The sequence below is a fragment of the Equus przewalskii genome, chromosome 27 (assembly GCF_037783145.1).
Source record: "Equus przewalskii isolate Varuska chromosome 27, EquPr2, whole genome shotgun sequence".
Classification (NCBI taxonomy): Eukaryota; Metazoa; Chordata; class Mammalia; order Perissodactyla; family Equidae; genus Equus; species Equus przewalskii.
Window position 1 is genome coordinate 19,439,678 of NC_091857.1, and position 14,520 is coordinate 19,454,197.

The 14,520-nt window shown below is 34.6% G+C and overlaps 1 protein-coding gene across 2 annotated transcripts in view; it reads left to right on the forward strand.

The window, feature by feature from the left end:
• The window catches only part of NCAM2 (neural cell adhesion molecule 2), a 482,218-nt gene that overhangs the window by 425,803 nt on the left and 41,895 nt on the right, over window positions 1–14,520 (forward strand). For both annotated transcript variants that reach the window (XM_070597896.1, XM_070597897.1), the window contains exons 14-15: window positions 912–1,033; window positions 9,910–10,090. In XM_070597896.1, the coding sequence (XP_070453997.1) occupies window positions 912–1,033; window positions 9,910–10,090 (303 nt within the window). The remainder of the gene's footprint in view (window positions 1–911; window positions 1,034–9,909; window positions 10,091–14,520) is intronic.

A 14,520-nucleotide genomic window follows, 5' to 3' on the forward strand; every position in this document is an offset into this window, starting at 1 on the left:
TTTACTTTGTCTGTCTTGACATTCCTCTGAGTAGACCAGGTACTGTATTCCAAGTTTCTGGAAGCTTACAAACTAAAGCATGGCCCCTGAGAGTTCCTTAGTGTTAGCATGTCCATATCTATATCCACATCCATAGGGAATTGGAGGAAACGGAGGCAGAAGATTCCAGTGCATTCCATGCCCATAAGTAACTCACAGTAGGGAGCTCCCATTCCAAGTTGCCAAGCAGTGATGGCATTCTTCTCATATAAAACTCTTACACTTTAGGCAGTCCCTGTTCATATTAAAAATATTGTAGGCATCTGTGTTATAAGACCATCGCCATGTGAAGAATAACATCAAAGACAAATATGTTCATGAAGGTAGAAGAAAGAAAAGATATTGAAGCACATGTCTATAGATTAGATACTAAAATTTCTTTATTCAAATCTTCATCTATTTAGGAAAATGCTCATTAAAATAGATAACTAATTGCTAAGCCATCATCTTTCCTGGTAGGTATATATTCCATAGAGTTTGATGCCTTAATATGCTTATATTAACACATATTTACAAAATAAATTTACATTAATAGACTAAATAGAATTACACACTATTAATAAGAGAAATAAAATTTAACACATATAATGCAGTACTATTCTCAGGGCATTTGCACATCACTATAAATAATACATCTGGTCCTGAGGTTTCACAATTTTGGCATGATACTTCTAGATTTATGAATGCTGCTGTTTCTTGTGTGGGGAAAAAGAGAATCAGAGGTTATATCACAACAAAGGGCAAATAGCAATAGTAAATCCAGGATAACATCATATATTTCGATTACATGTGCTGTTGTTTTTATTGACGTGCAGTTTCTCTAGGTATCTGAGGTGTGTGCAAATATCAAGAATGTTGTATTGTGTATTTAGGTGAACCGAGTCCTCCATCCATACATGGGCAGCCAAGCAGTGGGAAGAGCTTTAAACTCAGTATTACCAAACAGGACGATGGAGGAGCCCCTATTTTGGAATATATCGTGAAATATAGAAGTGTAAGTACTCCATTTATTATCATTTTCTACAAAGTGTTTTCCAACTGCATTAAATTTGCATTGAGTCCATAGACATGTCAGGAGTGAATGCATATTAAATAGCAACCATAATAAACGTACTCATAGGAATTCAAAAGCTAATTTTCCATTGCTGAAATTTATCATTATAAATTGTTATTGCTCACTTTTTTTTTTTGGTAAAATCTAAGCATAAATCTTCAAAATAATCCTATGGTTTTCATCTTGTGTTCTAAGTGTGAAATGGGTCATAATAACATTTCAGAAATGGGAAACCATTTTCCCTGTTTTTCTGACAAGTTTAGCAGGATATTTTCGCTTTCTATTATGCTCGATGTTAGTAACTTCAAGCTAAGTCCTCTTCTCAATTTTAGTTACTGTAGGTAGGATTCTTAGCAAATCACACCTCAAATAAGTTACTTTAATTAACATTTAACAATGAATGGCCACATTGAACTTGAGGAAGAGGAAATAGTGTTTCTCAGGTTTAATTAGCACTCGATAGTATGGGACTTTGGACAAGAAAGAGCTTCTTTGGAGCTTTTCATATGTGTAGAGGATGAAAGGTGTCCCCTGGTTGCAGAGTGATAAATGAAGTGGCCTAATGGACTTTGCCTTTGGGTGAAAATGATGCGAAAGCCCAGTGGCAGTGATTTCTCCTAACAAATTTGCCATAAGTCCTGCCTTGTATTTGTGTCTACTGTGGAATATGTTAAAAGTGAAGCATAATTTTAAATTAAATTTTGTGTGGTTTATTTACTAGTGTTTATGATTATCCCCATGGTACAGAGTCATTTTTATGTTTATGTTTACTGAACATTTATTAATACTTTCCAGGATTATTATATTTTAGCAAGTAATATTTTAAGAAATTGCTCCTTAACGATATGTACATGAATTTTAACTATTTTCCCACAAATCCACAGTTTTCTAAATTATGATATTGTTGCTTTCAAATTCAAACATTTAAGTTCTGAGGGGCAGTAGAAAAGGGTAATTGATTTAAAATAGCATACTTCAATAATTAATTTTAGACATCAGTTCAATCATTTAAATTTAATGTTACTACTCATTTCCCAGGACTCCTCTTTGTCACAGATTTCAGGCCAGCAACGATGAGCATCTGTGTGTGTCTTTCAGAGGCTCCTCTCTGGAGACCTCATGCCTCTACCCGAAAATAACTCTTAAAGACTCACTGGTCTCTCTGTGAATCTATAGTCTCATGCTACTCAAGCCAGCTTTCTTGGCCATTTTTATTTGCCCAGCTGGCAACTCTTTGGAAGGGAAAGAATCTCCCTCTAAGGGTCATAGGCCTGAACTGAATTCATGAGTTGGACTAGGAGAACAGACCTTTCGTGCAGACGGTAACCTATACTTGCATCCAGAAGAGTTTATGGTACAAAATAGGGGTGGATGGTAAGAATTCTTAGGGAAACCCCCAAAATCCCATGATGAACACTGAAATGCAAACACTAGTTATAGGAATATGTTTAAAATATCCTCTATCTGTATAATTTCTACTTAAAACTAAAAGCTATGCTTGACTTGTCCTTTTTAAAGACTTGAAGGTAGAAATAGCCCAAATGCTATATTGACTTCAACAGGAATCATTGATTTCAATTGAAGATAGAAAATATTTATTATTTTCTATTTTATCTTTATCTCTTTTTTTAGTGGCTTTTATTAATATGGCATGTATATTTTAGGAGTGCTTTGACTATTTCAGCTATGTTTCTATTTCCAGTTATCCAAAACTAAAGTTCAGAAACTAATAAGAACATGGCTGCCCACAGCATGCATGCACCTTTCTCAAAATATTTAATACAAATTCAAGAGATAACATTACAAACTCACTCAAAAAGCCACTAATATCTTATTTCCAGAAAGTGATCAGAAATTTTCACATAGATTTTATTCATAAAATGAATATAAGCTGTGTATCTGTTAGGAAGTACTTTTGGACTGCAGGTAGCACAAAACCTGACTAGAGGGGCTTAACCCAAGAAGTTTTTTCTCACATTAAAAGAAATTTACATATTAGACAGTCCAGGGCTAAGGAAGCATCTCAACAATATAATCGGGCATCCAAATCATTTTTCTTTATGTTCTTTCCTGCTTGGCATGTTGACTTTTGTCCTCATATAGATTATCTTGTGTTCTTAAGATGGTGGCTTCACGTCCACTTTCAGAATGTGAAGAGAATGGAAAGAATAAAAGAAGCCATAGACTATTTAAGCTGAATTTGTCTTTTTTCAGTGATACAGTACAAGTTTTCCAAAGCCCCATGAAGCAGAATTAAATTATGTGTCATTAGATAGAATTATGCCTCCTGACCACCACTAAAAGAATGGTGGTTATATTGGGGAGCTGGATCAGCTAAACAACCGGGTGTGTCACAACTGTTAGTGTAATTATCTTTATTATAATGACTGTGTTAGTCACTAGGACTTCCATAATAAAATGCCACAGACTAGGTAGCTTAAACAAGAGAAATTTATTTTCTCACAGGTCTGGAGGCTGGAATTCCAAGATCAAGGCATCAGCAGATTTGGTTTATCATAATGAAAACGATTGGTTGCATAATTCAAACATAGCTATAGTTGACTGATAATCAATTACTATGTTACTTTCAGAACTCCCAGCATTTTAAAAGAGCACACTGTTTTAACTGTGGAAATTTACACTCCTATGGCAAGATTTGTAAAAGTAATTCCTTTCCACCCTTTGTACTGCAAGAAAGGCATTGCTCACTTTTGAAAACATTAAAAAAATTATAATTAATAAAACATGAAGTGGCCCATTTTTAATGGGCAAACTGAACCTTAGAGAATTTGGGTGACTTGGTAGAATGGAGAATAGATATCAGAATGTAAGACTTTAGAGTCTAAACACAGTTTTGGAGCAGTCAGGGTTGAATTGAAATCTGCCTGTGAAGGTTATATTGACCCCTCAACCACTCTCCCATCTCACCTGCCTAGCTCCTGTACCTCCAAATATAGGCATTCTGATCCACTTTATCTTTATCATGTTATTTAATGGCATGCCTTCTATTCCAGCATTTATCTCCATATCTCTATCTTTTTTTCTTCCCCTCCTTTCTCTTCCATCCTGCAGACATCACGCTATGCAGGTCCAGTTGGAAGTGCCATGATTCCATATGAGGTTGTATTAATGTGTTGAACAGTAGCTGAACTTGGGAAGGAATAATTTTCTCTATTTTTTTTTCTCAACATATTACTTCTTCACATTTAAAAACTTAGATGTTCAAGAAGATTTGGTGGCTAAATATTTATAGCAGCAATTGACTTGATATTTGCACTTGTATTAAAATAACTATTTCAAAAAGATTTTTAATTGTCTGTTCTCTTTGTATGATTCCAAACCACTTTAGCTGTTAGTTTCTCAAACTGCATCAATTCCACAGTGGACTAAAGTACAACTGAATAACTCGAAAAAATTATTTAGCCATATGCAATGCATTTTTTAATTAGATAACTTCTATGGAAAGAAAATAGATGGGGAATCCAGAAAGTAAGAAACGCCCTTCTGATTTTCACTTGATTATTTCTTTGATCCTATCTTTCAGCATCTGTGTGCACAGGACTATGTGTTTTATAATTTAGGAAAAACAAAGTTGAGGCAATGTATTCCTTATATGAGCGTTGATTTGTCATAGACACTAAATCTAACTGTTTAAACCTGCATTTCACTGGGAATAAGACTAATCATATCCTAGCATAGAGAATGTCTAACTTCCTATAGATTATGAACCAGGAAAGACGTTATTCTGCGTTATCCTGTAGTAGATAGAGCACATGGCTTTGTTCAGTCACCCATTAGGAAGACAGAATTTATTAGAACAGAACTAGAGTAATGCAAGCAAAATTAGATGTCTCTATGGACCTGTAAAAATTTGCATCTCTAACAATGTCAGTAAGATTAAACCATATACTTGGAGAATAAAGACAAACAATCTCATAATGTATATGAAAAAATGAAAGAAGGTATTTTATGTACAGCAGCTACTTTGTATGGTCCTGTCAATATAACTCCATATAATTTAATGAATAGTTTTTTGTATGATTCCGTGAGTTTTTCAGTTTTCTCTCTAATTCGATGATAGCTATGGGATCATAACTATTGCTTAGTGTTGGTACGTTAAATAAGTTTCCTGAGCTAAGAAGGACTAAAGAAATCTGGTAGCTTAAAATTAATTGTGAGGAAGGTACTTTAAGAGACTAGCAGCAGTGCTCTAACATCCGTTTCTACGTCTTAATTAACCTTATTAAGCTATTTGGAGTCCAAGAGGTTGTATCTCAATGGCCATAGGAAAAGAAGAGGTAATTTTGAAAAGGGTATTGACATAATAAATAAGGGAAACTGAGTTTTTGTTGTTGAGAGAACTTATTTTATAGTTAGTTCTGTTTAGGTGTGTATATTGAAATTTATTTAAAGCCATCAGTTTAAGTTTTGAAATATTTTCAAATAATGAATAGCTATGGACATTAAAGAGTCCTCAGCAGTTTTGGTAATTTTTCTTTGCTGCTAGTGAAGAGGATGAGCTTTATTCATCCTTGAATTTATGGTATCAAATAGATTATTTGTCGTCTGAATGAAGAAATGCATCAATGAATCAATGGATAAATAAATTAATCTATGTTGTGCAATTATAAATAGTCCTGTAACTAGATTAATAAATACAAGAAATAATGAATACAAGGGAAATAAACTTGCACTGTGTGAGTTTTTATGGGTTGTGAGGACACGTAAGGTGATGAATAGGAAAAATTGGGTTTTGTTTTTCCCTAAGGAACTATGTGGGTGATGGAGCCTCGGAATAGATTAAGCAGAGTACAGTTTACAAAATTTTGCCAAGCTTCAGAATGTGGAACAAAGGCAATTTGAATCAGTTATGATAATTGAAAAAAGAGATGAGAATTTAAACTCTGCTAAAAACCTCCACACATCTTACATTTTTCCAAATCACATAGAATATGTGTGTGTGTGTTTATATATGTGTGTGTGTATATGCATATATATATATATATATATGAATAAATTGTCCACATTGCTAAATCATCTCTCCCTCATATTCGGAGTAGCAATCAGAGCTTTAGAGAATTCTGGGATGTTCTGTAAGGTCATACAAGTAATGAATAGCTGAACCATGCTACCAGGAAATCCAGGAACCAGGAACTACCTTACAAGGAAACACAAAATCTTAAATCATAACACTCACAAGTCACGAGAATCTTAAAATTCATCTAGTTTGTATGAGCTCAACTAGATTGTCCTCTCTTTTTATAATTATTCTGTTTTCATCTCAAATGATGTTGACCATGTGTTCCCTGAGACTTGGAAAAGCAAGTTAGTGGATTACTTCTTGTTATGAATGAAACAGTCAAGGAACCCTCTACAAATAGGAAAATCAAGACCCCTTCCATCTTTCCTCTGCTCTCCTCTCTAAACAGATCATAGGAAATATTTCTTTATGTGTTGATATTGTGACTTTAGAATAATTATTAAGGAGTGCTTTTAACTGTCATATGGCCTTGCTATCTTTTTTCTAACAAAAAGGATTGCCTAAGAGAAGCTATATCAAAGCAAAATGACCATTTTTCTTTCAGTAGCTGTCCTTCAGCATTTAATTGGCTTATTAATAATAGCCTTATTCAGCAAATCATTTCATTAAGTTACCTAGGGGAGCATTTTGCAACTAGATTATCTTAAATCTTTCCCTAGGCATTCAAAATCTGTAAATTAGGTACTCTACAAATGCATAATTGCAATTTCGCTGCCTAGGGGAGTAACACCCACTTTAATTTTTTAGTAACACCCACTCTTAATTTTTTTCCTATTCCCTAGGAATAGCAATTAGGAGATTAAAAATCCTCCTTGTCTAATGTTGACTGGAAAATGAAGTTGATTTAAATTGGGTAAAATATTAGAACTCCCTTTGCTTCCTTATGCCATCAGTCCAACTATCTAAAATGATGGAGGGGCTTTTAATTTATCACGCTAAGAGCTTCAACAATTAAGTGTTAGATGATTGGTAATTCAGAAGAGACTATCTGCATGTCTTGTGCTTGTCAGGAAGTTTCACCTCAAATGCTCAATTCCCAGCAATAGGAGATTTTTGGCGGATCACCTGAAGGACATGAAGGCTACCCATCCCTCTGAGAAGAAATTGAGTCCTGGGGCAATCCAAGTCTCAGCTATTGCTTATTTTCTGCCTCTTTCACCCACATCTTCACTCAGATCCAAAGCAAAACTCAACACTGGATTTCCACAAAAATTTTTGCTCTCACCAACCCCATCATAGTTACACTGAACTGTTTGAATGATTGGGGTAAAGGGAAAGCTATAGGGGCAACTCTACTGCTTTGTGTAGCCGTGTCCTTGTCTAACCCTTCAGTGTTCCTCACCCCTTCCTTCCTGTATCTGTGTGTGTATACACAATATATACCAAATACTTATACGTTATATGAATTTTATTGTTGATATATGTATGTATAGATACACACATATATATTATATCACATTATGTGTCATGTAAGGCTACTTTTGAATAGAGATTTTTTTTAAGCTTAATCTTTTTGGTCAATACCTTTGAAGCGTTTTTACATTTACTTAAAACAATAAGCCTACAATGTCTGTTTGTACTTTTCTCAGTGACTGTTCTTCTTACTGAGGTTTACAATCATTGTGCTTATTTTGGAATCTAAACCTCTGTGATGGAATCACACATTGTCTTCATCAACTAGGTTAGGACAAATGAAAAGAATACTGGCGCTGAAGTTTATTATTTCCAGTAAGAGGGACATCACTTCCTCGGAGGAGACCTTCACGGTCCCTGGACTCTGTTAGGTCTCCCTGTTACATGCTCCCAAGGCACTGTCTGGTTTGTAAAGAACTCATGTCTCTCTTCTGTGCTGGTTTGTAAACTCCAGGAGGAGGGTATTTCATCTGTCTTGTTCACTACTGTGTTCGTAGTTCCACAACAACCCCACTACCCAATAAAGACTGAATGAAGAATTGATGAATGAATTGATGAAGAAAGGGAATGTTAGGAAAATTATGGCTGTTTGGTGGAGCTGACCTAAGCGTTTCAAAAGCACACCTATGTTCCTTTCTTAGCTCTGCTAGTCATTTAATGACTTAGACAAGTTACAAACTCTCTGGTCCAAACTGCTCAGTTTTCCAATGTCCTCAATACACCTCCTAATGCCTTAAATAGTGTTGGACAAGAGTGCAGTCTAACAAATTAAGCTATTTATAAGTTTCGAAAAGCAAGGGAAATGCCTCTTGCTTATATGATAACTTTAAGTGCTTGTCCAAAACCCATAGCTTCATTAGGGGTGCTAATATTTTCTGTTTTAGAGGTAAAAACAAAACAAAACAAAAGGCCAACAAATTTCCTTGGTAATGAAAGTTCTATGTATCCAAAAATAATTAAGTAGGAAAAGAGAATAATAGTATGTTATCAAAACTATAATGTCTTCTTGTCTGCTGAAGGACACTTGATATTTGTAGTGCCATCAATGTAATGCTATCGCGAATTTAACTTCCACAATTTGACTTTAGAAAATAAATCCTCAATTTCAGCGTAGATTCAGAAAACATTGCTGTTCTTTATAGTCAAAGAAACGGAGTAAAATATTGTCTCAACATAAAGTAATATTGAGCTGAGCTCTGATGTTAAAAGGGGTTGATCTTTCTATCTATCTATCTATCTATCTAACAATCTATCTAACACTATAGTCATGCTACAGTCTATTTATAATTACACCTCTTGGAAATTAAGATTTGCAATTGCAATGATATATTAGTAGAAACATAATTCCGGAGAATAATCATTTCATTTCCATACAGTTATCACAGAAATAGTTTCTCCTTAATAATGGCTGTCATTTGTTAAGTGATTATGATTCCTAAGCCCCTGGAATACACGATTTACTTAGATTTCCTCATTGTTCCCTCATGAAAGCTGACAAGGCACCTTCTACCATCTTTTCTGTACTAGAGCTGAAGGAAACAAGGCAGAGAGATTAAGGGACTTACCTGAATTTAAATGATTAACATATGGCACAGCTAAATGTTCTTAGGATTGTTTAATTCATAATATTATATCAATTTATTTTTCTGTGTTAATTGCAGTCATAATATTTTTTTCCAAATAAAGGGTAATTCAAATATCATGTAGTGCAAAATGTATATTTTTGAAAAAGAATCAGATAGGATTTAATTGTAGAATGTTCAAGGATAGGATAACATGTTTTATTTTCTTATGTTAATGACCCATTTAACAGGTAATAATTTTTCTTGTATGCTGTGTCATTGCATTTAAAACATTATAGTAATAAAAGATGCTAGTGGTAATTAAAATCTATAAAAAATATCCACACTTTATTTGCAAGACACTCTATCTTTGTTTTTTTCTCCGTCAAACCTTAGCCAGTAGTATCTCACAATTATTTTAATGAATATATTAGGCTTTTTCTATGTATTATGTTTCATTTTTCCTGTTCACATGATTGTTAATAATCAACAAAGTGGCCAAACAGAAACCAACATATATGAAATAAAAGGAATCTTAATGGAGGTGAATTATCATCTGCCAAATCATCAGTGAATAATTATGAAATCATCACTCTTTGGCTAATATAAAAAACTACATTCTACGTTCTTGGAAATCACTTCATTGATACAGCAAGGTCATTTATTCTTGTTGATGAGAAAATATCCTTTTTTTGATATTAACAAAACCATTTGTTCCATTTCAAGATAAATTAAACTTTTCAAAAATTACAACGTTAGTGTGTGGGTATTTACAAAATATAATTTTATTGTCTTTACAGAAAGATAAAGAAGACCAGTGGCTAGAGAAAAAAGTACAGGGAAATAAAGACCACATTATTTTGGAGCATCTGCAGTGGACAATGGGATATGAAGTTCAAATTACAGCTGCCAATAGATTGGGATATTCAGAACCAACAGTCTATGAGTTCAGCATGCCGCCAAAGCCCAACATTATTAAAGGTAAGCAAAACTATATGCCTTCTTAGGCTGAAAATAAATATGACACCATCTTTTTATAACCCCTCTGGAGTTTTTCTTAATATTGAAAACAGAATTTTATAGAAGGAAGTATAAATTCTAGGTTCTAGTCGTGATTATTGTGACATGTCTTACTCAAGATTTCTCAGTCACTCTTGCCGTGGGGTATTGGTTAATTGTAAATACACTCTGAGAACTTCAGCAGATAAGCAGAGGAAGATTGTGGAAGGAAGGAGTGACTGCTGAAAATCAACATGAAAAATTTCTTTTGAGATCAGAAAAAACTTTTGCAAAGAAGACAGCTTCTCTGTCAAACACATGGGGGCTAGTCCTTCCATTTCTGGCAAAATGTGGCCAAAGCTAATTGTGAACCTAGCCATGCCTGACCAAGCAAGTTGATTTTGGAAAGATAAATCAAGTGCACAGCGAGGCAGAAAAAAACCACAGATGTAGCCCTAGAAAGAACGATAGCTAGAGTTTCAAGGAGGTTCACAGCGTTGCAAGACAATCTACATCGGTATTCACAGTACATTGGTGGATTCTACCTTTGTTACATAACAGTGCTGAGATCACTCCATGCTAGTGATATTATCAAAGTCCACAGGAGGGATATTAAAATTTTTTCAGATACACGTTATAGACATAAAGATGTGAGAATTTATCCTGATTCATAATCATACTTCACTCTATTAGTGAATTGTCATATTGGTCATATTTTAACACTTATTGTTCCTTTAAATATCGTATTTAATATTTACTGGTAAATTTCATATGTAAATATGTATATATGTGTGTGTATGTATATATATATACTCTTTGTACATACATATATAAAGAGAGGTAAGAACGGCATATTTATAAGCATGGTTTATATAAGTCGTAATAGAGTATCACTATCGTTACACAACATTTTGAGACTAGAAAAAAAATTTGTCAGTTCAGACATGTTATTTAGTCATCTTGTAATTTCAAATTGATATTAATCTCATTATTATGATTTCGTTATATCGTACATCTTTTTTTTAAATTGAAAGCAGCTTTATACTATTAACCTTTCTATTAAAATTACTTCCTATTGGTTATATGGTTTAAAAGTAATTGATATTATGGCTTTGTATTGCTAATATTAATGAATCAGTGGTTCCAATTATAATTTGAAATTAGGAAGTTGGGAGCATCTAGAAATAATGTGGGTATTTTATATTATGATGGCATTTAAAAAAATTTACAAGTACTTCTGCATTTATTATCTCATTTTCTTCTTGAATCTGAGTTGAAAAAGGAAGAATTATCCTCAGTTTACAGATGTGATTTTGAGAGGTTAAAGGATGTGTTCAAAGTCATAGCTACTTTGTCACATGACAAGTTTGATGCCCTTACCAGATGATATGCCTAAATTAGAAGAATGGTTGAATGTACTATCAAGTTCATTGCCCCTCTGAGTTAGAACCACCAACAGCTGCCTGTGTAACTATAGTGTATTATGTTTGTAGTAATTATCCTCTAGGCAGATATCAGGAGCATGATATAAATATGATTCTTCATCTGAGTCAGAATCTTCAAAGGAGAATTGTAACACTGTACTCCATCCTCCTAAATTTTTAATGTAGCTCATATATTTGGAGGAAATAATTATTTTTATCAAGATAAAAATGAATATTTTATTAAGTAGAAGGCAACATTTTAATAACATTTTATTGATGAAACACAAACTGTGAAAAAAAGATTTCAGGCAGGCTACTTGATGTTATACTCCCAGAGTCCCTGCTACTTTTATAAGAAATTGTTGTTAATAACCGACAATAAGTATAGACAGAAAGGTAAATAGATAAATAAATAAGACAGTATATTTGAAGGCAGAAAAATGAGTAAGATGTGCTATGATGCATTTACTCTAAAAACATTTTTTGTTTCAATTTCGGAGAATGAGCTGGTGGGCAGGACCTAGAAGGGAAATGGACAGAATTCTGGTTTACAGTTTCAGCTTTGTTCCTGTTGCTCAGCTTCTCTGATATCCATTTCCTCATCTCTAAGCTAGTTTCTTCTTGTTCTGCAATGTTAAGTTTCATCCGTTCATTCATTCCAGTTATTTATTGGGGTCTTGCTTTGTGAAAGTGTTGAAAGGAGTACAGAGGAATTATCTGTGAAAAGTACAGAACTGGCTCCTGTTCTCAAAGACGTTACAGGCTAGTAGGGAGACATATTAGACACGAGTTAGAATACCCACAAAATAATTACAGCTAAGAGCTGTGCTGGTGCAGTATGCTGCCATGAGGGGGTTTGGCAAGGGCACCTAACTAATGGGGGAAGGGTGAGGATTAAGGAAGTGTTCCCTTAGAAAGTGACTTTCCAACAGAAAGTTGTAGGGGGGCCGGCCTGCTGTTGTAGTGGTTAAGTTCCTGTGCTCTGCTTTGGTGGCCTGGGGTTCACAGGTTCGAATCCTGTGCGCAGATCTAGCATTGCTTGTCAAGCCACACTGTGGTGGCATCCCATATAAAATAGAGGGAGATTGGCATAGATGTTAGCTCAGGACTGATATTCCTCACACAAAAAAGAAAGAAGGAAAGAAAAATAAAGTTGTAGGGAATGAACCTTTCAGGGAAAGTGTCTTATGTGGAAGAAGTCTCTGAGAGAAGAAAGAAATTGATCTACTTTAGGAACAAGAAAAAGCATGGCTGGAAGAGAACCTGGAGGTGTGAAAACAGTTTAGAGAAAGAAAGTTTAGAGAAAGACCTGCAGCCCAGAGAATCCAAGGTCTTCTGAAAACCATGTAAATGATTTTCAAACAGATCCTAAAAGCAGTAATAAAGCAGTTGAAGCAGGGAAGTTCAATGAATAGATATGCGTTTAGACAGACTATTCTTGCTCATAAGGATAAAAGCCAGAGATGGATGAACAGGAATGCTTTGGAAAAAAGTGTTGGCAGTAGGAAAAGAAAACAGTAAATAAACTCCAGAGTCATCATAGATGTAGATTAACCCTGCCTGTATAACAGATTGGATTCAGTAGATATTGACCGCTTTTAGGTTTCTCGCTTGGGCAACTGGAACATTGTTGGCATCATTTCTCAAGACGAAGATTCTTGTAGGAGGAGCAGGATTTGGAAAATGAGGAACAAACATAGGATCAGTTTGGTATTTGTTAAGTTTGAAATGCCAAATAGTAGTTAGATGTGTGTATGGAGATGAGAAGATAGCCATATCTTGGAAACATACATTATGATGTTGTCAACCTTACCAGATGTTTGGTATTTGAAGCCTGGGTGAGGACAAAACCACACAATGAGCAATGCCCAGGCTCTATGAAAAGGAGATGATGTCTGCGATATTCATAGATGTTTTACCAGTACACAGAAGGGTGACTGGCACAGCAGAGATGTTCAAGGAGTGCTTCTTGAGTTACTGAAGAGTAGAGAGTTAAGAACTGTGTCCTAAGGGACTGTGATATTATAAAAGAAGTGAAACCACACCAGCCCCAACGAGACCAAGATGTTATAGAGCTACTGGAACAACACAAGGCTGTAGTAGCTTGGAAGTTAAGAGAGAACTGTATCTAAGAAGAAAAGGTGTAAGTTGCATTTGACGCTTCAAATGCTGCTGAGAGGTCAATGGAACTCAATCAAAAGTGATGTGAAGTGTCCTTATTACATACAGCTTTGCTGAAGTGGTTGGAAGAGAAATTAGGTAGGACTGGACTGAGGATTTTATGTGTGAGTTTAGGAGGTTTAGATTCCATGTTTATTTAATGCTTTCAAGAAGCTTTGCTATGAAGGTGGGCAGAGAAAAAAACACTCACTGTTAGAAGGACTTTTGTGATCTAAAAGGCTAGAATGTGTTTCACAGCTGATGAAACAGATCAAGCAGTTAAGTCAGACATACAGATGTACGGACAAAGCTATCTGAGAAGGTAGGAGATAGAATTCATCCCCTTTAAAATATGCAGCTGATACAAAGCCAGAGTAGATTCCAGGAGAAGGAGAAAAAAAGATTTATTTTATCTATTAAAATGTCACAAAATAATGTCTAGTTTACTGTGACTGAATCTACTGAATGCTAATGACTTGTGGAAAGCCACATCGAAGGCATGCCGTCATAATTCAAGAATTGTTCAATTTAACTTTAGAAGGTTTCTTGGGGAAATTTTAAAGGGTATAACGGATGATGGGTGAATTTGAGAGTCTTGAAACCCACAATATCTTATAGAATTAAAATTATGCATTGGGAGGGTAACGAAAAATGATCTTCATATGCTTTCATCATAATTATTCTTATGGTTATATGTTTTCTTACTCTAATTTTAAATAAATATTACAAAGTCAAACTCATATCTGAAATATGTTGTCTGTAACAAACTAGCAGATCTTGTCTTTTATTTAATTTGGAGAAATAAGGTGTTTAAAAGTTAACTTAGTG